The sequence below is a fragment of the Pleurodeles waltl genome, chromosome 10, assembly GCF_031143425.1.
Source record: "Pleurodeles waltl isolate 20211129_DDA chromosome 10, aPleWal1.hap1.20221129, whole genome shotgun sequence".
NCBI lineage: Eukaryota > Metazoa > Chordata > Amphibia > Caudata > Salamandridae > Pleurodeles > Pleurodeles waltl.
The window spans coordinates 802,579,334-802,604,261 of NC_090449.1; the positions used below are offsets into that span (position 1 = coordinate 802,579,334).

Here is a 24,928-nt window from a genome sequence, read left to right on the forward strand (position 1 = left end):
GAATGTTATGTTACATATTTATTTTTCAAGAATGTTTTCTTAAAGGGAGTATCGCACGATCTAGCGAAAAGTAGATTTAAAACGGGATTTGTAATTTTAAAATATCTCAGATTTCACTATCTGCTAAAACAATCCAGGTTCCTTGGTGCAAGTCACGCCAATCGCTTACTGTTTTTATAGGAAGATCATCATATCCGGTGTTTCCAAAGTTTGAAAATCTATCAACCATTATAAACAATACAGTGTCTCAGCGTTTACGTTTCCCATGTCCACGTATGTTTGGGCCACCCAAAGTAGGTTTTCACTTTTCATTTTGGACTTGATTTGCTGATTATATAGTAGGGTACATAGGACTACTAGTCCCAGAATGCAAAGCAAAAACTGGACCGAGCAATCATAAAATTTGCAATTTTATTTTAATGGCGACATGGCTCCTCTTCGAATCTGATTGACAGAGGAGAAAGTCGGGGAGAGGAGAAATCTGTACAAAAGATAGGCATGTAAAAGGGCAAGACTTCCGGTTGGGCACATCGCAGTACACGGAACTCTTAACATGCCTCTCAGAGCAAAACAATATCTCCCGCGCTAAAAGTTCTTTGGAATAGACCATTATTACGTCTGGGGGGTGTACAAATTAAGTATTTCAGTATTTGCGGAGATTTCTTGTACAACAAACGTGCTCGTTTGGAGGAACGAGTTCGGATGCTAGGAGTTTTATTCTTAACTAGAGCTGTATTGCCCTCTTTTAAACTACGCTATAGTAACAGATGCAATATTTAAGTCCTCCCCCGATTCACTAAGAAAATGAGTTGAGCAGCGCCTGTTCGGACTTTTACTGAGTAGCTCACAGACTGCTGCTGCTTCATTCATTCGCTGTTGCTGCTTCGAATATACTGAATCACTGCAACCCTCTGCTCTGGATATGGAGATGTCCAAGAATGCCCAGGTGAGCCCAAGCCACCATCAGGAGTTCAGCTGCTGGCTTCGCTGTTTTGACTGCGTATTGGTGAGGTGCACAAGCACTCATTTCGTTCGGGAGAAACGGCCTGCCGCTGGCCACATGGCATGAATGTATGAGTTAAAAGGGTTACAAAAAGTTGCAACAAAAGTGAAATCCCACAACATTGGGTGCAGATTGGTGTATGTGACTAGTTCGGACATTGTTTGCATTTTAGGGTTGCATCACTCATTTTCTGTATGATTGCTCCTTTTAATTCGTGCACGCGTTTATGATGGAAGGGTGAAACTTAGCAGTGTCCTCTGACAAACGTTTACAACTTTTTCTGTTTGTAACCCAGTGAGTGAATCGCTTAGTTACACTTCGCTCAGTTTGCAATGGAGGTAAAGTGGAGAAGATGGTTTTGGCGCCACTCCCCTTCTCAAGTGTAGAAGCTGAAGTCTTCGAGCACGTGTACTGCAAAGAGCGCCTCCGCTGGCTATATTTTCCTTTTTTCCCCACTTTTCCACTCGCGCTGTTTTCAGGCCGAGTATTAAATGCAAACCAGTTGGGCGTTTTGGTGACACCCAGAGGCGTAGATTCCTATAATTTGTGAAGAACTGACCGTAAGAGGGTAAAACGTGCTTCTTAGATAACATTGATCTTATGTCCCGGTGACAAAGCCGGGATATCAAGCCTTTTGCGAGCACACAGTGCGGCTTGACAGATAGCTGTCGCCGGACAATTATGCATAGAGCCTTTTTAAGGCAGAGCACAAGGCAGGGATACACGTGTGTACACGGCGTCCACACACTATTTTCACAAGGTGGACGCTGTCCACCCTGCCAGGTGGTTATTCCTGACGATAATGTGCTGAATTCGTCCCGGTGTAATGTTTAAACACCGCCATGCGTTCAGCAGCGCCTGCATGGGGTCTGATTTCCTTCTGAGCAGCAACATGCAGGCGGCAGTAAGGGGCATTTTTTTTGTTTTGAATTTCAGCTTCCAAAACAAAGGCCAAAGTTAAGTGGCCATCAGGCCTCCTTTTTGTTCTTGGGGGAACATCACACCTACCTGCAAATGTGATGGAGGGGAACCAAAGAAACGGGGCTTGTTGTCCCTGCACAGATAAAGGATTTTGACTTTGGGCTGTCCCTGGATATAAAATATATGTATGCACTGTAGGAATGTCATATATCCTGGTCTGTTCCTGTAATTACTCAAATAGCAATTTAGTATTTACTCAAATAGCAATTTAAATATCACTATTTAGTTTTATTTCTCTATAGTGCTAATTATCCCAATGCAGGGTGTCAGGGCACTTTACATCATATGTACACATTATACATTGGCAATAAATCATAAAAGTGTAAATCTATGTACAGGATGTGTTCTAGGATATTGATGGTTACAATGTGTAGAAGTCTTCTTTTTTTTTTTTTTTTTTTATTATTTTTTTTTTCCATAGCTCACTGCTCTATATTAGAAGGATTACAATTTATGAACTGCAAGTAACAAAAGGATCTCTGTGTTAAAAACAGTAGCCTAGTTACCTATCTTAATAAAATAAAAATCTGTCATGATGTGCTTTGCAGGAGTCACATTAACCCTGTATGGTACTTTCATCCAAAACCGGGACTAGGCACAGCACATCTTTCCAGCAAATGCATTAACCACCGGATTTATGTTACCATTATTATTCTGTGGGATTTACGTGGCATATGAAGCTCTTTGCGGCAGGTGGTTTAACCCAATAAAAAAAATTTAAATGCATTTTTTCAACCAATTAAGCAGAACAGATGTATTGCCAAGTTTAACTTTGTGTCAATATATTTGTGGCAGAGATGTTAAAAAAACAAAAAAAGAAAAAGTTCAAATTGAGGCCCAGATGTCACTGTTTTGGCACAACCCCAACACAAAATCTCATCTGTTAGATTTTGTAATTCGTTGAGATGTACTCCTTTATAGACCTAAACATGTGTGAGGTCTTAAGATCAAATGTCACGCCTTTTGATGTCACTTCCTGTGATGCCAATTGTGATATCACATGCCGTAATGTCACTTGCATACTGTCTAATTTGGTTAGTCCCACCACTTTTTTTATTTTTTTTATTTTATTATATAACTTTACCCGGGCCCCGGCCTTTCCGAGGGCCCCCTTATACAGCCAGCTCTGTTCTGCAGGGAGTTTTGCCATGATGACTTTAAATAATTTTTTAACAGATTTGTTTTAATTTCTGCCTTCCTTTAATTTTAACGTGCGTGGAGTGCAGACTCTATTACAGACATGTTCACAGAGAAATGTTTGTTTTTCAACCCTATGCTACATTCATAAAAAATCTTTCAGATCAAAACAGGACCTGCCATGAGAAATGGTTGGGGTTACAAAGATTATTTGGAATAATATTGGTGAGCTGCTATACAGTTGTCCCTATCCGTGGATACTTGATGTAGACACATGTAGAATTTGGCCCAGTGACCTGGCCAGAAAGAGCTGAAATTGGATCATGAATCCAAAGCTATTCCGAACAAGGGCCCCTCAAATTACGTTTGGCCCAGGGCCCCTGAAATCCCTGAGATGTCCCTGATTACCTGAGCATTAGTAGAGTAGGATTGGCGCTATTCCTACCTCCCCCCCACATATGTTAGGGGGTATGTGAACATGTTTTGATTGGGCAGAAGTTGTGGCTTCCAAAAAATGTACTTGACCTCCACATAACTGTAATCATCTTATTTATCCAGCTGTCTGAGCTTAAGTTTTTTTAGGGGCACAATCATGACATAATAACTAGATAACATGTTGTTTATCTTTGGCAGCAGCACAGATGGGAGGCGGCAGTCATTAATCTACCTGGATTTTTAGTGCAGGATTTTTAAAACATTTGATTGAGTTAAATTGGATCGTCACAAATAAGATTACAGTTACAATGGTTTATTTTTTGTTTACAAAACAGAGGTAAAAATTATATTAGTCGAGCATTGATAAACCCCTCTCCCCCACTCTCCAAAACCACTTGCTATCCCATTGTCATTGCCTTCTACCACATAGTGGTGTGACGTCTCCTAATTTGGAGGTTTTTGTCCCTTGAAGCTTCTGATTTCTGCATCTAATAGTCTGAGTGCAGGGGTTACTGGTTTTAAGAAAATTCCCCGGTAGTCAGCCTATGTTTGCCAAATCTTGGCATATTTTCTGGGGCACCCGGGGGCTATTAATACCAATTTCTCCAAGTTTTAGGGCTGGCTTGAATGTGCAACTGCCACCTGACCTTTCATTATACATCAATATTATTCTACAGTTCTTTGCTTCCGCATAAATGTACATTCACTCCCATGTTAATTACTTGTAATGCTTCACTTTACCATACAATATTCTTTTGAAACCAGAACTATTGGGATTGCCTGTTTATTTTTTATAATTCTGTGCACACAGACACAACATTGAAAAAGATTGAAAATAGTATATTGATATTATAACTGTAAAGGATTGTCCCTACAGTCAAACACCAGCTGTGACTAAGGGTCACTTTTATTGAGGCTATCCACAAGTGATCCAGCAAAGTACTGACACTCCCAGTACAGGATAGCCATTGGGTGAAATAGGCTGACATATTGCCCAGTCCTGTATACTGTGGCGAACAGAAGCAAAATGTAAATCATTCTAGAGTGTAGACTATTGGATGAAGAGTGCTGACTTAAAGGGGTGTGTGTGTGTGTGTGTGTGTGTGTGCGTGCACGCGCAAACAAGGTTGTCCTCATTGTTCCAGGCCTTATATTTTCATTCATCTCTTGACACGTGGGTCTGGGTTAATTCCTTCATCAGCAGAGAACAGTAGTCTGTTGTACGTTACCCAAATATAAGGCCTGGAACAATGAAAATGCTAAAGAATTCCCTGTAAGTTGCTGGCTTTGCTATATATTCCTTAATAAATAACCTGTTGGGAGAGAGACACACACACACACACACACACACACACTGTTAAAGCTACGTGTAGGCTAGAACCAAAAATGAATACCACAGCTCTTAAAGTTGATGGAGATAAGCTAATGAATTTTCTGCCAAAAAAGTCTTTGTGACAGTCCTAATCTTTCTCTTTTTTTTAGAATCTGGCTGAAGTTTTTTATTTTTGAGCTTAGAGTAGAGTTCCTTTCCTCCAGCTGCCTACCCTTTTGAGTATTGCAATGTTTTGCCAGTTAACTAATCTACCTGTTTTTCCTTGATTGATGTTTTGGATAACTGTATTCACCGTTTTCTTGTGTAGCATATTTTCCCTAGTATGTAATTGAACTTGTTTGGCACTGTTATTTGTATGTGCATCATGAAGGTTACTACAATTTGTGTTAGTGTGTCATATTTTTAACACAGAGTAGTCATTCGTACACACAGAATGAGAGGCATGTTACATTGATTCCCTGTAGTGCTGTTTACACTTCTGAAATGCCACCTTATAGTGGTAGCTGTGGAAAGGAGTGGGCCAGAGAGATAGAATAATGAATTAACATTGTAGAATGGTATGATAATACCCAAAACGTGGTGGTCCCGGCCAAATTGTACCTCTGCTTGGTAGGAAAGAAAGTAGATGGGTAGGGAGGCCGGAAAAGAAGTGAGGTATGCTAACAGGTATTAATCAAGGGGAGGTGTCAAGCAGAGTGGTGAATCGGGGCCATGCAAAAAGTTTAAAATGATGGAGAGCTAGGAAGGACAGGCATCCATGTCCACAAACCAACGCATCTAGGAAAACGCACACAATCAAACGCATTTACACAGCAAAAGGGAAAAATACATAGAAAGGGACTGGTCGGTGTATATTTACAGGTTTAATATAATTTCCTCTTGAAACCCTTTGTCAAACAATTACATTTGAGAAATGTTGGGTATTCTTGCCTAATTAACAATTTTCATGTTGTAGACAGACCTTGTAGGGGGGTTTAGGAACACTTCAGTCTCATTGCCCAATCACTGGCGTCTTTGACAAGCTCTTCTGTCTGTACCTGTACAGTGCTGTTCTTGCCCAGTCTCTGTGTGGCGCACTTGCTGTCATCCTACGTATGTAAACTGTAAACCAGTTCCTTAATTTCTTTAATGCTACTCTGTGACTTAGAAGGGATAGCCAGGTCGCTGAATCAGCGTTTCGCACGCTGGGAAAATAAAGAGAATGGTACAAACATCGTTTCTTATACTATGTTAAGGTGCATTTTTTTGTTTGATATTTTGGTACTCAGTATATACTTAAGTTTTTGCCATTTGGCGATCAGAATTCTAACTTCTACACAAGCTTCTCTGTTATACAGGTCTTTGATATCTCCTTTCGTTTTTTTTTCTTATAATACTGATGATTGGTTTCATGCAGTAAATACAACACTGATGTGAGGTGTCACTCGTGGATCCCTGCTTGGTAACTAAGAATGGTAACTTCCACCAGGTATTATTGACCCCCCCCCCCCCCCGCCCTGTGAAAGTGGCAAGCGTTTTGTTACAAATCCAAATTTCATTCATGAGCAGTGAAGCTTGTATCCCTTTCTCTCTCAACTAATAAAAAAATAATTGTACGAGCAGGATAAATGATAAACACACAAGTGGGAGACCAATCTGAGATGAAGAAAGGCACCCTGACAACTCGCTAGTGTATGGGGAGGGTTCAAATGGAAAGACTCGGAGGTGGTATCACTGTTTATGTCACAGAAAATGGATGTCTTTTAATAATGTTACTCTGTGCTGACACAAAAACCTAATAAAAAAAAATAAAAAAAAAAGAATCACAAAGAAAATATAACCAGTAGATCTGTGAGACCCGAACACAATAATCTCTTGAATCTCAATTTTATGGAACCCCAAATTTTACCCTAGGCAGTTTATCTCCGTGAGCCTTCACCTTGATCTAGCAGTAGGAGACTACCCTCCTTTTCAATAACTCAAACGTAGTAGAGTAAAATCCTAATTAGGAACTGGGACCACTCAAGAACGGAGTTATAGATCAGAACGTAATTGTGTTTTTTTTTTTTTTTTTAAGATTCAATTCAGAATCTTTAATAAAACATTACAGAGAAAATACACAAGTTGCCATGAAGGCTCACATACGGATTCATAGATCATAACGAAAATAAGAATCTTGCTAACTTCAAAGTGCCAAACTCGTAAAGAGTACCTGACAGCATCCTAAGTAAGGAACAAAAAACTCCAGAATAATCACAGACTCTCAGGAGGAAAATGGAAAGTCGACCCAGATCCTTCAAAGCCAAGGTTTTTTAATATACAATTTATGCATACTAATTAATAAAATTGTAACTTCGTTATTGTATGACCACGGCTGTCACATTGGCAAATCAAACACTTTTGTCATTCTAAAAGTTTTTAAGCTCTAACCCATTTCTTAAAGTAAGAGAAACCCTCTGCTTCCTTCCACAGCAACTAATTTTTTCATTGTTTTTGTTTTTTTGTAATAAAGCATTGTGTGGTAGCACATTTTCAATTGAATTGAAATGGTCTCTACATTTGCCCAGATACAGTTTTGTAGATAAAAGTATATATTGCACTCAAATGATATGTGGAAATCAGGTTTCAGTGAATATTATTTATGTATTACCAAGTACAATTTCTTGATTTGTTCGGATCCTACTAAAAGCTTTGTTTCTATCACACTTCAGAAGTGCAAAAAAATATATGCTTCATTTGGCTTACCCAACTGCTGAATCTGTACATTGCATTCACAGGCACTTACATTTCGTTGTGGAAAAAAATAAAATCCTTCACTTTTCTTTTCTCAGTTGAACTCCTGCAGGATTTTAACATTCCCTTTATTTTTGTTTCCCTCACTGCAAAGTGAGAGGAGTTGCTAAACACCAGTCTCTGTTTATAAAAAATAAAAAAAATGACACAATAAATGCAGAATTTGCTTCAAGACTTATTTAACAATGTTGCAGACATTTCTACATCTTTATTGATAAAACTTTGTGTGATCTTACTTCTGTAACTTCTTTCAAAATGTAGTCATAACTTTTTTTTATGTGTGGGACTGCTTGGCAGAAGTGGAATTAGGCTGCAGCTGTACTGTTCCTAGCTTTACGTTAGATTAAATAAATGTTTGGATTAGTGGTTACTTTGCTTTGTTGTTTAGATTTTTGTTTTAAGTCTGTTTCTGTGAGTGCTTTCACTTAGCCACTAAGGGATCATTCCTAGTCCCTGCCAGAGCTGCAGTGAACCTGTGATGTCATAACTGAAGGTTGGTTGGGCTTGACTAACTGAAAGCTGGGGTGTGACCATAGATTACAAGTGAGAGTGGGATAGAGTTGAAAAGTGAAAATAACTATTCTGACAGGGTCCTAAGTAGCCTTTATGCTTGCCGCCTCAGGGTTGTTTTTATATGAATGGCTGTACTTAATAATTCACCCCCAGTGTAGGCCGTAAAGGGTCATAGGTTGGGGCGCATTGTATTAAAAAAGTTAGCATGTTTTTTTTAAGTGTCACACTTAAAAGTAGCAAAAAAATCCAAGCTCATTTTTCACCTCGGTGAGGCCTACGTATCCCCTACCATAACATTGTGTTACCTTATTAGTGTTAGTAAGTGATAACTTTCGTTTGGTAACATGTTGAAATATGTTCAGTGTCTAAGAATTGTAACTTAAACTCTGATTTTACCATTAAAGAGAATGTTAAGTTACATTTCTGAAAATATCCCTTTTAAAAAGTTGGAATTTTCTTTCTCCGACCATATGGTACCTGTATCCTGGGTCACATGACTAGGTCTAGGTGCTATTTTCATCTAAATCTTTAAAATTTCATTGCTCCGGTTCTTCTAGTGTAATTTTTGCAGTTTTGGTGTCAATTTATTATATTTTCCTTCTTTTCCTATGTTGGTGTGTAATGTTTCTTGTCTTGTGTTTTCATTTTATTACTGTTTGTGTGCTGCATAAATACTTTACATATTGCCTCCACGTTAAGCCTGAAGTATTTTGTGTCAAGCTACCAGAGGGTTAAGGACAGGTTAATTTACTGACTTTTGTGATTCACAATTTGTTTTTTTTAATAATATATTTTCTTGCAGATTGATACATAAAACAGAAAATAAAAATGGAGAGGCAAACAGGTAGCCCATCTGTACATTGATATAGATTTGAGTTGCAGTTGATAAGGGATGCAAAACAATTACAGTTCAAAAGTATTCGACAATGATCCCAGTCAAGCCATATGTATAGTAGAGTTTGCATCAGTTATTTTAGGGAGACCGAGGATATGTGCAGGATTCTTATCTGTATAGGGGGCTGATTTGCTAATGAACTGATAAATTGTGTGTTACATGGGGATTGAGACCTACAAACATATTGGCTATTTAGTCAGTATTGTTCGTGGGACGGAACTGTAAGTGTCCGTTGCTTGTGTCAGTTGCCCCTTATCAGATAGTGCACTGTCTAGTCCTCATTATAGTTAATGTTGAGTATTGCCAGGTCTTGTCCCTCATGGTAGGTGAAGATCTTTTTTGGCCTCTATATTAAGGATGTAATTATCCCAGAACCCCACTCCTGCTTTCAATAGGCCCTTGGCTTTCATTGTGGGAAGTGTTCGCTTCAGCGCAAGCCCAAAGCAGTTGGATTCTCAGCCAATGTCTGGTACTGATGGGCCCTTCCAAGTCCTGGCTATCTGACGTTTGAAAAGAAAAAAGGCAAAATCTAAAAACCGACGTAACTGTTCAGAGCTTCTGGTCATAGCCCTAGTAAGGAAGAATCTGAGGTGGGTGACTGGTTGTGTTCAGCCAGTTCGTCTGTGGTCATTGTGATCTCAGCCAAAGTCACTTGCATCGGGGGGGGCACTCCTACACCATATGATACAACCCATCATCGGTCTGTCTAAAGCGGGGGCATTCGGAGTGTTGCTTGAAAAAGATTACCGCTCCCCCATCCCCCAACCAATACCCAGTTTGTCATATTGGTTTTCAGTGGGTGGTTTTCAGTACTTGTTTGTGCAGTCCCGTTTAGTGGTTCTGAGTAACACTAAAATATGATTTAAATAATGTAATACCAGATTCAACCTCCATTTTAAATTCTCATTAATTGGTCTCTCTTCCTTTTTTCCAAATGTGCATCTACTCTCCCCTCAACAATAAGCAACAGCCTAATTTCTCAGAGGGATTTTTTTAGGGAGTTTTAAAGTAACACGTCTTTACAGTTTATCATAGACCAAACCATACTTTTCCTTTAATCTATCTAAGCCTGAATGTGGTCTTTATCAAAGTATGTTCATGTGTTCCAAAAAAATATAAGAATTAGTTGCAACATGGCCACCAAATGGGTTTTGTAATTTAGAGGTGAAACTTGACTGCAGTGACAAAACATCACTGATCCGTCTGGTAAGCCTTCATAATACACTAGTTCATTTTAAAACAATCCCAGTTCTTTCCTGGGAGATTAACAAATCAAAATCTTTCATAACCTGCTGAGGATTTAAGCAACACTGACAAACGTTGATGAATAAGATATTCATATAAAATGGCTTCAGGTTTCCGAGCTTAAGAAATCCAATAAATATTTATTGACATGATCTAGGTCATAAGGACCTAAACTCAAGATCATGTAATTGACTTGTTACATAGTTTTACTATTAAAAGTGTGGATAGTGATTCTCATAACAGACAACAAATGTCATTTGATTTGGGCGTTTCATTGTATTGATAGAAACACTCTGTGTGAATTGCCTTCTTGGGGGATAGGATTAGATCCAACATGGATAAAGGCAATTCACAGTCTTTACACAGATACCTGTATTCAAGTCATACTGGGTGACTTTAAGTCTTTGAATGAAAACCTATACAAAAACTGGTCTAGAACAAGTTTGTGGCCTTGATCCTATTTCATTTAACCTATAAAACTCTGATATTATGGTACCCCTCCTACTCTCACCCCTCCCAATGGTAAGAGGTGTACTGATGCTGTTACTATTGTATGCAGTCATTCGAGACCGAACTAGTATGGTTCAGCACTTGTTGGCCTGCCTTGTGAACTATTGTAAAGATAGCAATTTGAGTATACATTTTGGCAAATCAAACGTTTTGTTTTTTGGCAAAGGGAACATATTTAAACCTCAATGGAGAGTACATTTACAGTTTTACAAGTACTTTGGAATCTGGTTCCAAGATACTGGGAGTCGTGTGCAACATCATGTACAATTTTAAGCTAAACGCCTACTCCCTAATGTTTGCCATGATGAAGCTATATAATAATCCATCTGCTAAACCTTTATTAAATATAATCGGGATGCAATTTATGCCTGCTTTATATTATTACTGTGATATGTATCAATCTACTGTAACAGCCTGGTTTGACATAATTAAATGTATTTAGTTGAGACATTTTTGCTTTACCATCCTTCACGTCACAGGTCTTTGCAAATTTTATTTCATTAACGCTAGCCTGGCAAACCTCACACATTACTGGTTTCTGATACAGATGCATAACTCCAGGTGAAGGATCAATAAAATTGCTACTGTGAGATCACCTCGAAGAAGGAGCACGAAAAAACAGTCAAACAAAAACTTGCAAGAAGCTTGGAAAAACCAACATCTTTAACAGCAATTTTTAAATAATTTGAAAGAAACAAATACATGACTTTTCCTATCTGATTTTTTTTATTTTTTATTTTAAGAGCTATATAGTGTTATTAGTAAACCCTTATGGTACAGACCCATTGCAGTCTTGTTTGGTAGTATCCCCACGAAAACTGAAATGGAGTATGCTAGACTTGGCTTGGCATGGGGAAATAATTTTACATTGGTAAGATTATCGAATGTCAACAGACTTTGTCACCTGGGTTGGAAAAGCTTGGCCTGTGTTATTAGTTGTCCTAGCCTCCCTCGTGATTGAATTCCAGGTTTTTGACTACTAGGGATCAGAACGTGTGTTGCAGCCGTAAGGAATGTCTCAATAGTGCCAATATGCAGTTGGCCTACCGTCTGTGGTGTGGTGTTTTTTTTTTTTTTTTTTTCTCTTCAAATTAGCAATGTACAAACTGAATGCATTGGCTGAATCCAAATATACTTTAGAATAATATGAAATAAAATAATGTTAATTGATATATCTATTGGTGGTATTAACTTTAGCTGTTGCATCGGTTTTAGATAACACAAGGCGGATCTTAATTGTCTTAAGTGTTATAATGACATTGTAATGGTTTTATTTAATTGAACAAAAGTATTATTATTGTTTTGGTGTGTAATGTGTTTAAGATCAGACGGTGCGCCTAGATAATATGGGCAGTGTACAGGCGCTACACGGAGTCACTCAATACTCTATAGTTGTAAGGTATTCACATTTTATCGTATTATTCATTGTCATTAAGGTGCTAATTTGGTTTACATATCAAGAACTTGGTCGAATTGGCCTTAGGAAATAGAGTGTGGACCCATCTGCTGTTAATTGCCAAAATACTCTGTGGTAATGGGTAAGTGCTGAGTCTTCGTTCGTAGTCCTGCCTTTAAGTGGAAAAAAAGGTGCATTGGCGCTTACTACCATTCGAGGCCCGATCGTGTTTGATTGGTGTACTCATTCTCGTCTCTGATTATGAGTTCCATGTAATTAGTAACCAGTGGCATTGCTATTACCAACAGTAAGATATACTTACATATGCGTGCTTGTGATATGTAAATGTTTGTGAGTTTTGTATAACGAGTTTTTCTAAGGTTCCCGATCCAGTTAAATTCTCATTTGCGACTTGGCTGCATAGGTATGATGGAAAATGAAGTGAAGAAAATGCTTTATACATTTATTTTGAAAAATATTAGTCTATGTAAAATTGCATAACCAGATTATTGACTTATCTGTAATACGTTTAAGCTCTACAGCACATTTTAGGGCATTTGTTGTGAAAAATTCATACTTCCAATCATTCTTTACACAACCCTTGCAAGGGTGAGACCTGTCTTTATACAAAAGTATTCAAAATGTATTAATGTCCCTTCAGAACTTTCGAAGTTTAGCCTATTAATCTTGTGCAGGAAAGTGCAGTTAATCATTTAATGCCCTCGCATGCACCATTTTCTCCACCAGTTTTTTGTGAGGTGGAAGAGGTAAACGCCCTGCTGTAGTCTACTGTAGGAAGTGGTACTTGCTTCCTTTACTCGGAGCAATTGGAGTGTTTTTCTTTATTCCCCATTACTTTCAAAGATCACCAGCTGCTATTCTGTGATGAAGTTATTTCTGCACTCATTCATGCTGTTTGTGGAGTGTACCCAGTTTTTTTTTTTTCCAAGCACACCGCCTCATGCTCTATGGTAAACAGAAAAATGTTACATTTTGTCACCGTTCCTCGCCTCCAAGGTTTAATTTAAGAAAAAAGCATCTCACTGTCACTTGTTTTGACACATAGTGCAGTGAAATGTTCTTGAAATATCAAATCTTTAAATATAAAACAAGCAAAATTCGAACATTGAGATATTTCAGTAAACAAGCGTGCCAAAAGACTTGTTACTCTCATGTTCCTAACGAGTCGTCCTCGTTACATTCAACCTGGTGTCCTGCCCATCAATGCACTGCCTAAATATTCTTTCCTTGGTATACCTAATGTACTTGGCAGGACATAATTCTACAAACTCTGTACTCTCACAGTGTCTCAAACTGTCTCAGATTCTATTTGTTGCCCACTAACATGCAGGGACATCCTAAGGATTTGAATTTATGATACAATTTAAACTCTCTCCTGCCCTCTTTGGCCAGGTCAATGACAGTGTAAATTCTAAAAGTGCATCAAATATGTAGGGGTAGTGAGGTGTATTTTCAATATTACAGCATCTAACTAATATTACTGCAAATAATTTCTGTGGCACTCTTCCATTTCTCAAATGTAAGGTTCTGTTTTGATCTAGAAGAAACCGTTTTATGGATTTTGCATGAAATGTAAACATAACATTTCTTTGCGAAATGTCTGTAATAGGCTCCCACACATCACCTAAATTTAAAGGAAAATGGTATTTATAACAATCTATTTAAGAACTATTCAGGGTCATCAGGAGAAGGGACTCTACATATCAGAACTGGCTCTATCAGGGGGGGCAGCTTGAAAGGCAGGGGTCCTGGGCCAGAAACCTCTTTGCACATGCCTTTAAAACGTCTCTGCTAACATGGTCTGAGAGGATAAAAACTGAAGTGAATAGCATCCATTCGCTTGAGGGGTACTCGTTGTAGGGCCCTGGGGTGCCTGCAACCCGATCGCCTTTTACATGTGGCTTCCCAGTGAACAGCCACCCTGAGCTACTGTTTACTTGACTGAGCACTGATTCTCTGAAACATGTCAAACAAACGGACAAGCATTTACACATTGACTGAATTAAAGGAAAAGAAGCAGAGAAGGTCTTCTGCACACCAGTGCCAAATACATGTAAAACTATGCAAAGTTTCTCCCAAATTCAGTGAAGTGTATTTCTCCAGCATGTGAAAGTGTTTTGCTTTAGTACATCAGAATAAATCACTACTTTGAACTCGGGGGTAGTTGTTAGAAGTGATTGTTTTCGAACACAAACCTAAAAACATTCATGCTGCCGCATTCCCCATCTCTGACCATGCCATTTCTGATTTTTGTATTTATTTGTGCTCTCATAAAGAACAAGGAGGAAAGGTGAAATAAAACAGTTGCCTAGTGTCACACAACTTGGTCCATCGGGAAAGCCGGGATTGATACCATGGTTTCTGAATTTGTATTGTGCAATTAAGCCACTAAAAGGAGAAACTCTTTCTCTCTTTTTCATTTTACATCAAAAGTTAATGATTTGTCTTTAATTCTTGACGCATGAGGTTAGACTGAGCGGCAGCTCGAAGTCGTGTAAAGGCTCTTATAGTTTTGGGCTTGAGACTCTAAGAGAACCTTGAGCTCGGGTCTAGCCTTCAGTGGCCTACCCACTTTTTTTTCCTCCAGCAATTCTTCATTATCATATCAACAGCAGTACAGTGGCGCCAAGCAACCATCATAAAGTACACTAGGCAGGACGTCCATTAACCAGAAAATTACAGAAGAGAAATAAAAAATAAGAAAAATCAAGATGAGTGCACAGTGAGCAGCGGTATAAAACAAAGCATCATACGCTCAATCCAAAGTGTCCAATTAGTAGCAGTAATAAACTGTGACAGAATCGGGCACGTGAACTGATCAGGAACCAGTTGGGAATGTCGCCCATTGTGAGGTATAGCAGGTGGGAGGTGCATAAATATGAGAATGTGTATTAGTATGCCTACAAAGATCCCCAAACATCGCCCATCAGGACGTCTAGAAACTGGAGCTACTGATCCATCAAGTTTTGGGCCTGGGTGTCTCTCCTCACTCCCCATGGGTAAAGGAGTAACAGTCCTGTATGGGTGTTTGTTCAGAAGAATGGCTCCCAAATTTGGGGGTAGGCATCCATGTGGTCATTCCTCTTCTATATAATTTGTTCATATTCTGCCACTTAAGCCAGTTCGAAAAGCCAGCATCAAAAGACACCAGCAGTTCCTCCAGTGGTGTAAGATACAGTGTTCGGGAGTGGCCATGCCAGTCGCTTACCAACTTTTCTTGTGATTTGTAGAGACATCACAACCATCCATATCACAAAGGAGAGACACCCGGAGCATGGGTAGCAATCTGATCAGTCCTGAGGATGGCCCATACTTCATGTCCGTCTTCATTAATATCCAGTGTGGTGCGGAAACAGGCCTGCCCAGTGCAATCACACCAGTACCAGTTATGCAGCATTTTAAAGTTTGTAGAATTTCAACCAAGCTTCCTGGAGAAAAGAATCCTGGGTCTCAATAAGTGAGACCTGAGCCTTAGGGGTGTATGCACAAGCGTTAAACAATTAAGAAAACAGAGCCCTGAGCAAGGGAAATGCAGTACTAAACTGCAGCAAAGGATATAATCGTGGCTAGGACCATGATAAACACGTCGGAGAACTGAAGCAGACTAACACCAGGGTCGAAGTCTGAGACAAAGGCAGGCAGCAGCATCCTAAGAGGTTGTATGCCTCTCTTTCAGAGGGGATCTGGATTTGTTGCACCCTCTGTCCTGGAGTCGGACATCGATCACATGTTTCCGACCCGGAACGGTGGTGAGAGAAGGACAAAGGTTTGCCAGGAGGATGATTGCTATTTGGTTTACCAGTATGCACAGTCATCACCCCCCACCCCCCCCTCCGTTTTGAAGCGTAGACGGATCAGGGTAAGAAGATTAGTCCATTGAATCCCCTAAGATGTATAGATAGGAAAATAGTTGGTCCGGGTTGTCGAATTTCATAGTGCTGCTTATACTGTTTTGTACAGGTCTTCCAACTCTCCATTCAGTTGGAACATATGTTACATTGCAAATTGTGTTCCATCAAAGTCATCTTAAAAAAAGAGTAACTGAGTACAACATCCTACCGTTCATCCTTGTTTCCAGTCTGTCCCCACCCCCAGTTTCTTTGTTGCATTGCCCCATGTTGGGAAGATTGCATTTGCAATGGATATAAGTTGCTTGGATGAGAAGGTGAAGCATAGACCACTGACAACTTGGTAGTACGAAAATGGACATTCTAACTAAGCAGATGCGTATATATATTTATATATTACACAATTTGCCGCTTGATTCCACCCACTTACTAGCGGCAAGCCGCAGTATGGTAGCGCACCCTGATAAATCAAACCAATTGCGCCGCCTCCATATGTACAGTGCAAGCACCACATAGACAACGTACTGCGGCTCGAGTCCACACAGCATGTTTATTTTGACAACATGTAACAGTTCCCCATGCGTTTCGGAGCCTTTGCTCCTTTCTCACAGGTTCAAGTAATTCCAACTTCAGTACGTCTCCCAAATTTGGATGGTCCCTAGGGCACCTAGCCCCCACCCCGTTGCTCTTTTAAACACTCTGTGGGTCATGCTGTCACTTACGACTAAGTGCCAATCTAGTTTTTCAGAAAGGCTCCATGAGCTAGTATCTATCCCATACCACTGCATCTAGCCACCCACAGCACAGGAGAGGAAGAATACACAGTAAGCATGTAGTTGAAAGATGTGCCAAACAAACTTGACCAGCGGTGGATTCGTAGGCCAGTGCTGCAGGTCCCATTATCTAAATAATCTGACATTCATTTAGCCCCCTTTCTGGATGGTTACGATGGAGGACAGTGTCTCAGTCCATCTGGGCAATTCTGTGTCACTTTCTTCTCGTCTCCTAATAGCTACCCAGCCTCATATGAGAGCGGTGTGGTTAACCTTAAGCCAGCAGCCAATACAAAAACTGGGCCGGAACCTACATTCTGATAACTATAAAAAATAACATAAAAATAAGAGGAATGCAGAGCTAGCTAAAGATGTCCGCATATCACAAAATGCAAGTTGCACACCTATCCTTCCCACTTTTTTTTTTTTTATTCACCACAATAACTACTGGATCTGATAACACGACAACTGCACTTCGGTGCTGATCACACCTGACTTGGAAACACGTCCCACCAAGGGTCAATACTAAGACCGCACTCTCCCTCACGTGCAGCTTACACTGTTCTGCATGCTAACTGTTTAGGCAAGCGCTTCAATACCCCACCTAGGGGAAGGAAGTGCTATGTAAAAGTTACTGTACAATACTTTATCTACCCCCAAAGTGCCTTTTGTAATACTACCCCTGTAGTGGGTAAAATTCTTACGTCTCAGTGGAATTTTTGGTATTGTTAGGAAAAAAAATCCAGAACTCTGTTGATTACCATTTTTGCCAGAATGGATGGGCCTATCATGTTTACACTGTGGATTCTATCCCATGAATACTAATTTTACTCAATAGATTGTATTTATTAAAAATTATATTCTCGGCCTGCAATTAATCTAAAGAATGAAGCAGTACCACATACTGTCTATGGGATGATTTGCACGAACACAGTCCTGGTCATCAATGTGCTCGAATTTATGCTTATTGGACCAACAAATTCAAACGTCTGTAAAGTATACACCCGCAACATAGATTTAAGTCTGTTCTCGCAAACAAATCGTGGCGTTGCCTAGATTCTAGAGTTCAAGCAGTAAAAACCCAATTCTACATGTCAGACTCCGGTCTTCTGTACATGGATCATTATTGAAGCCGCAATACCAGATTATGCCTTGCAAAAAGGTGCACAGTTCCTCAGCTGGAGATAGCCTGATTACCCTCGAAGGGAAATGCGTGGCAGCTAAATCCGTGATCGCTTTTTGTATAATGGCCTCCTCTGCAGTGTTTCGCCATGGTGCGATTTTCTTCGCAGCGCAATGCGACAAAGGTTAAATCTGAGCACTGCAGTGTAACATTTTAATAACTTAATGGGGGAAATATATGCGAGGAACTGTGAGACTCATTACAATGAATAATATTTGCTTTCAGTAGCTGCTGCATTAGCTCTCTTAGCCATTGTCCCACAGGGCTCAAACTGCTGTGATTACCACATGCCTAACGTGTTCCCTCTCCGACTTCCATGACTTGAGCACCTGCGCCTGAGGAGCCCGCCTTATGGGGCAGCAATTACTGATTAAGAACAAGAGCAAAACCTGCTCTCCCCCCTACATTCCAGAGCACTGATGAGCTTCCATTAAAACAACGATTTTTTGTACATTGAATAGACGTCTTCTCATTTTTCACAAGTTTTTGGCTTGCGCCGCAGGCGCCTTAAGAAGCTCATTAAGTTGTTCAGAAGTTCCCTCAGACTAAATTGCTCATTCGTGCAACGGTTTAAATGGATGGATTCATGTGGGGCTGCGCAGGACACCGTAGCGTGGACTGTGGGCTTCCAGACGGGTAAGAACCACGCTCCGTCTCTGCTGTTATTTCCTTAAACTAAGGCACGAGCGATAAAACGGTGGTAGTACCCTTGTGAGTTTTATTTTATTCAGTGTTTCGCACAAATACCTGTAGTGACTTAGAATTTGATTACGTCACAGTGCAGTTAGAAGCTGCCTTGCTAATCACGTGACGATGTTCTCGCATTCGCAGCAGTGTTCACTGCCATCTTACGTTGTCTTTGTATGGAAGAAAAAAATAAAGAGAACAGCTTAACTTGGACATCTGAGTTTACTCTTATTTTTTGTTTGGGGGGGGGGTTAATTTCTGATTATAATTGCCTTTTTATATGCATCTATTACAATTGAAACAAACACTTAAGTTTACAAGTACATTTTTGTAGCTTATACTCGACTAGGCCTCCACTTCATCTTAAAAAAAAAAAAAAAAATGGCAACGCCTGTCTTAGCAAAATATAATCACATTATGATTATTATATGTGACACTCCATAGCAAAATGTGCACTGTTTGTTTTATAATGAAATGCTGTTCTCCAAGAACTTCAGATTAAGCCTGTGATACATTCAAGGCTGTTCCTGTTTGTATGTTGTAGATAGCATGTCTACCCATTGTTTAATGTAACTCCTTTGCTTTGCCGTCTCTGACATTGGGTCATAAGAGGCGAATCAATATTCATGTTGTTAGCTTACTGAAACAGCCTTTACAACAGTGCCTTTTCCACGCAGCCTTTACCCCACGTCTTTACCACGCAGGTATGTTTTTTGTGCCTTTACCATGCATGCAAAGCATGGGTAAAATATATATATATTCTCTTTTCTTTTTTTTTTTTTTTTTTTTTTTTTTTTTAAAAGGTTAAAGTGACATTATAGTTAAGCGAAAATTTCAGTAACCATGTAATGTTATAAAGTTAAACACTGATATCTATAGCTTGTGCCCTAAGGTACCAATACCTCACTCTCCCACAATACACTTTGTTCATTATTGATGTCATTTCAGATGTTACAGTAATGTTCTCATGGATGTCATTGAACATGTCATGAATGAATGTAATATGTGGGGTAGTTAGCAGCGCATGGCGAGGGCGCAAGTTGTAGTGACCTTAGGGCATGAGTTACAGTTACTAGAGATTTCTCTACACCTGGTTATTTTTTATATATATTTTTTAAACATGTTTTATTACTGAAAATTTCTCCTTACTGTAACGTCACTTTAACCTTTTGGTATTTTCAGCAAATTTGTAGTGTGTGTGTGTGTGTGTGTGTGTTTTTTTTTTTTTTTTTTAATGTAAAGTAATGTTTTATTGCCATACGTAAAGCCAGTCCTCTGCAATGCAAGACCTCTGGCCTGTGTCCAACTCCCAGAGGCAGCCAACTTGCAGCCAAAGAATGTGAGAGGAGCCAGCAATTCTCTTTTTAATGTGTGTGTGTGTGTTATTTTGTTTTTAAAAATTTATTTTAATGTAAAAAATATTGAGGAGTGGGGTGCATACCTCCCTCCCCGAGCATTTAAGACCCCAGGAAACCCTATCTGTTAGGGCATTTTGTTTAATTAAGTGAAAGGGGATGTGCAGTTCCAAACCTCAACGGACCCCATGCCCTGAGAATTTTTATAAAAATAATGGAAGGGGAGCACACAGCCCCCCATGAACCATTAGTTCCCCAGGGGACCCCCATCCCCCACAGAGCTAAGCATATTTTTAAGAGAGATGGGACATATCACCCGCCCCTTCCCGAGCCAATATTTGCCCTGGTCCCAAGTGGCCTTTTTTTATTTTAAGGGGATTGGGGGGGGGTGGGGTGTCTGTGTCCCTCTCAAAGCAAGTATTGGCCTTGGAGACCCCATCTCAGAGGCCTTTCCTTCTTGAAAGGGAATGGGCATGTGCCGCCCCCTCCCTGAGCCTCACTTAGGCCACGGGGACAGCATCCCTGGGGCCCTTCTTTTTTTCATAATAAAGTGGAGAGGATGCGCAGTCCCCCTTTACAAGCCTCATTCATGTCTCGGAGACCCATCACCCAGGTCCAAATTTCTTAATGTTAGGGGACTGAGGCACATAACCAGGAGTGGAGTTGCCCTGTCTGAGGGGAGCAGCTTTTTGTGCTTTGCTCCCGCCAGGGTGGAGCAATCAAAGTTTCACTGTCTGCAAGGGCACAGGCAGGGAAACACGTCTTTACCTACCAAGCGGGAACAGTTTTGCAGGTCCTGTTGGTTGGGAGCAGACAAGTCCCTACTTACGACCCCGCAGGTAGAAAACTGAGCTCGGGAGTGGGCTCCCCGGGAACCAGTTAGTGGATCAGGGCCTCAGGAATGGGGTCCCCGTGGTTGTGAGTGACCTGGGGAGGTGGTCGCACACCTCTCCCTTTCATTGAGGAACCCATCCCTAGGAATTGTGGCCCCCCCCCCCCCCCCTCCGCCCCACTGCTTTTTTTTTCCTTCTTTTTTTTTCTTCTTTTTACCGTTGATCCTGCTATCGCGCCACGGAATCCTAGCTATTATCTATAGTGAATTCGGTGCTAGAGGACGATGGATCGAAGCCACATAGGTTTGAGGGGATGTCATCAATGAACGTGGTATCAACAAATGTTAATAACAATCATTAATATTAAACTTCAATCAATAACCACACCAGTTTATTAAGAAGAATTCATATGGTTAATTTCCCTATATTAACAATGCAAGTGTCATGAAAATAACTCTCAAACACAAATAATAAGCATATAAGATCAATAGCGGTTGATTAAAGCATCTTGTATACCTCAATTTGATCAAGACAATTAGACAAATTACCTCCAAAAGAATCACACTTATTAATGCAAAAACCGGTAATAATGGCAAAGAATACATTAGTTCAGCATCAAATGATTTCAAAATAAGTCAGGAGCATTAGAGAAACCACAAATTAGCAACAACATGTTGGAAACCACAAATTAGCATCAACATGTTGGGCTTAATGTGAAAAGAATTTAGTAACACATTTAAAAAAACTATCTTAATGATTAAAAAATATATTATTAATATGCAGCAATTAAGTCATAAGTTGCAGCTGGTACCTAGAAAGCAAAGGAGACACATATTACATTACAATGAAATACATTACCTATAATAGTAGGAACAGCAAATCGCTTGCTTCAGCCAGGGGACGCCATCAGAAGATTTGGGCCTAACAACAGCTAAACCACTCCGCTAATAAGTCTCGAACCATCCGAGTCGAACCTCATCTGCTCTAGGGAATTCTACCCAAGTTGTTATACTAAATCCTCATAAGCTTATGCTTGGTCAATCTACGGGGTGGTTTCTTTTCAGCCAATCAACAACTAAATTGATGACTTAAAACACAACAAATCTACGCTAACTAACATTTTCTTCAAAAATAACATTTCCTCTTCCGTCTCGTCTGTAGCTCCATTGTTTCATCACCTCTCTAATATCTTGTCTCGGGATGAAGCTTTTACTGTTTCAACTCCCTTCCATCCTCGAGGAAACACCAGATGTTAGTAACATTTCTCAAACAATAGGACATTTCAACTTATGCAATGCTCGGTTAAGACATGACCTTGTAAGTCAAAACGCATCAACCCACTAGGGGTAGCTGTGAACACATCTACTTGAACTTCAAAGACACTTGAATTCAAGCTTTTGAATCATGGAAAATAACCACTGCTTCTGGTTCGAATTTTGCTCAGCTAAGAACTAAAAAGCCAACGTTTCCAAAAGTCACTCCATTTGCACTTTAATTCATTACACATTTTAGTATAAAAAAAAATCTTTAATAAACGTATTAGAAAATTCACACTCTAGCAATCAATCCCATCTCCCAGAGCTTAAAATGGGCAGGCAGTAATATATATATATTTTCCAGCTATGCAGGTTGATTTGGGGGGTGGGGGGGTGGTGATGGGGAGTCACAGTATTTCTACCCTGCCCTTTATAGTTTTTTTTTGTAAATTTTTTTTTATTTCTTGAAATTGCAGAATGGGATTAAATCTTGGAGTGCTGTAATAGCTGGCAGTAACATTTTTCTTCATGTTGCTGTCAGCCAATCAGTGCATACTCCTGTGGCAGCGTGTCTCCCATGGTAAAAGATTGGCCTTGAGGAGAAAGCAATCCCCTGGGCCATCAAAACTCTTTTATTTTTAAAAATTGGGTTCCCTCTATCCCAACCTTTCCCAAAAACTGATCATATTTATACCAAATCACAAATGTACACCTTCTGGACTAAGATCTAGTTTCCTGGCAAATTTGGTGTAATTCCATTCAGCATCTTTTTGCAATATCACTTTCCAAAAAAGTCTGTGGAAAATGCATTGGAATTTTGTGTCTTGGGACCAACCCCTCTTTTTCTCGACTCCCCCCCCCCCCCCCCCCCCCCACACACACACACACACACACACACACACACACTTGACGGGTCCCTCCAAAACGTTTCTTGCACAAAGTAGGCAAAAAAAAAAAGGACTTTTTTGGAAAGTTTTGTGGAGATTCGTTAAACAGTGCCAAAATGATTAACAAAACAAAGAAGGCATTTCCTATGGAAACACTGACCTAACTAGAACTACACAGTGGCAACTGGCACAGGAGGGGTCCGTGTGTATATATTCACACACACACAAAAAAAAGTTACAGGGGCGTTATAGTTCGGTTCAGATTTGACACAAAACCATAGATATTCAGCAGTTACAGTTATCTTAAGTAGCTATAACTCGTGCCTTAAGGCAACTATAACTCATGCCCCCACCATGCACATTTTTCTCATCAATAAGTTTATGGCAAATGTTGCAGTGATATTATCAATGATGTTATGAGTAATGTAATATGTGGGGTAATTAGCGGTGCATGGCTAGGGCGCAAATTAGTTACCTTGGGGCTTGAGTTAGTTACTTGAGAACTTTTAACGTAAAATCATATTCAAATGGCCATACATTAAACCAACACTGTGCCTGGTCTTTGGCAGTGTACGGCGGGCGGTTAGTGTAGGGCCTAGTTTGAGCTTGCCCTGGGGCCAACTCCCCCGCATGCAGCCAACCCCACACTGTCCTCAGCTTTTAGCCATGTGTAGTGGGAGGTTTGCCACAAGGCCAGCCCCAAAAAGGCAGCCAACTCACGGGCCCCTCTCCCCAGGCTGCTTTTAACCATGTGGACCGCACCCCCAGAGGCCCGGCAACCTAATTTTACAGGGGAAGGTGGCACCCTCCCCAGGATAATTTTGGCTCCGGGGACCCCATCCCCCAGATTCCAGGACATTTGGGGATGGGGGCAGGTGTCAACCCCCCCTCACTAGGCCATTTTTTTGCGCTGGGGACCATTGCATTCTTTTGGGGGAGAGGGGAGAGGGTACATTGCCCCACCTCTGTGGCCCATTTGTGGCCCCAGGGATCTCATTCTCTGTGGCTCACCACTATATTTATTGGAGGGGGATCACACAACCTCCCCCCCCCCCCCCACCCCCCTTTACTGGGCTGATTTGGTCCCCAGGGATCCCATCTCCTGGGCCAGCCATATTCTAAAAAGGGAGGGGGCAGACAGCCCCCTGCCCAGGCCAATTTGGTCTCATGGGACTCCAATTCTCCTGGCTGTGGTCAATATACAAAGGGGGAGAGTGCATTCCTGCCCCCCCCCCCCCCCCCCCCCCTGCCCCAGGCTGATTTTGGCTGGGCCTGCCAACAAAGGGTTGGTGCCCTGGTGCCCACGGAGGGCACCCACTACATCCTTGATGGAGGCTGCTGGGGAACCCCTAGGCCCCTATGGCCCTAGCCTTCTCCCTGCATCCAGCGGGAGATGGCATTGTTCCTGCTGCAGGGAGGAAACTGATTTGAAGTGCCCGCCCAGCTGGAGGGAGCATTTTTAAAGCTCTTGCCAGCTAGGAGCAGACTGTGTTTGCTCGCACCTGGCAGGAGAAATTCCTGCCAATTGAGAACGAATACAGGTTTCGCTGTTGGTGTGGGACCCCAGGACTTGGCAGGAGCCGAACTTGAGGGATGGGTCTATAGGGCCATTAATGGCTCGGGAGGGCATATATCTAAATACCCCCCAATGGCAACTGGTCCACCCAGGGGGCATAAGAAACAAGTGAGAAATACCACGCTTAGATTTTTTTCTTTTTTTTCTTTTTTTTTTTCTCTGTGACCGGGTATTCCCAACCTCTCTCTTGTGTGTGGTTTTATTTATTTATTTATTTTATTTATTTTTGTGGCTTTTTTTCTTAAGCCCCGAGGCCCAAGATGGCTGCCACCACTTCCTGATTGAAGTG

The 24,928-nt window shown here is 40.7% G+C and overlaps 1 protein-coding gene across 2 annotated transcripts in view; it reads left to right on the forward strand.

The window, feature by feature from the left end:
• Window positions 1–636: 636 nt before the first annotated feature.
• CDCA7L (cell division cycle associated 7 like) overlaps window positions 637–24,928 on the forward strand; it is a 143,356-nt gene continuing 119,064 nt past the window's right edge. The window contains exon 1 of one of the 2 annotated variants that reach the window (XM_069211467.1): window positions 637–946. In XM_069211467.1, the coding sequence (XP_069067568.1) occupies window positions 923–946 (24 nt within the window). In that variant the 5' untranslated portion in view covers window positions 637–922. Of the gene's footprint in view, window positions 947–1,516; window positions 1,572–24,928 lie in introns of those variants that run through there. The other variant, XM_069211468.1, reaches the window with a different exon arrangement.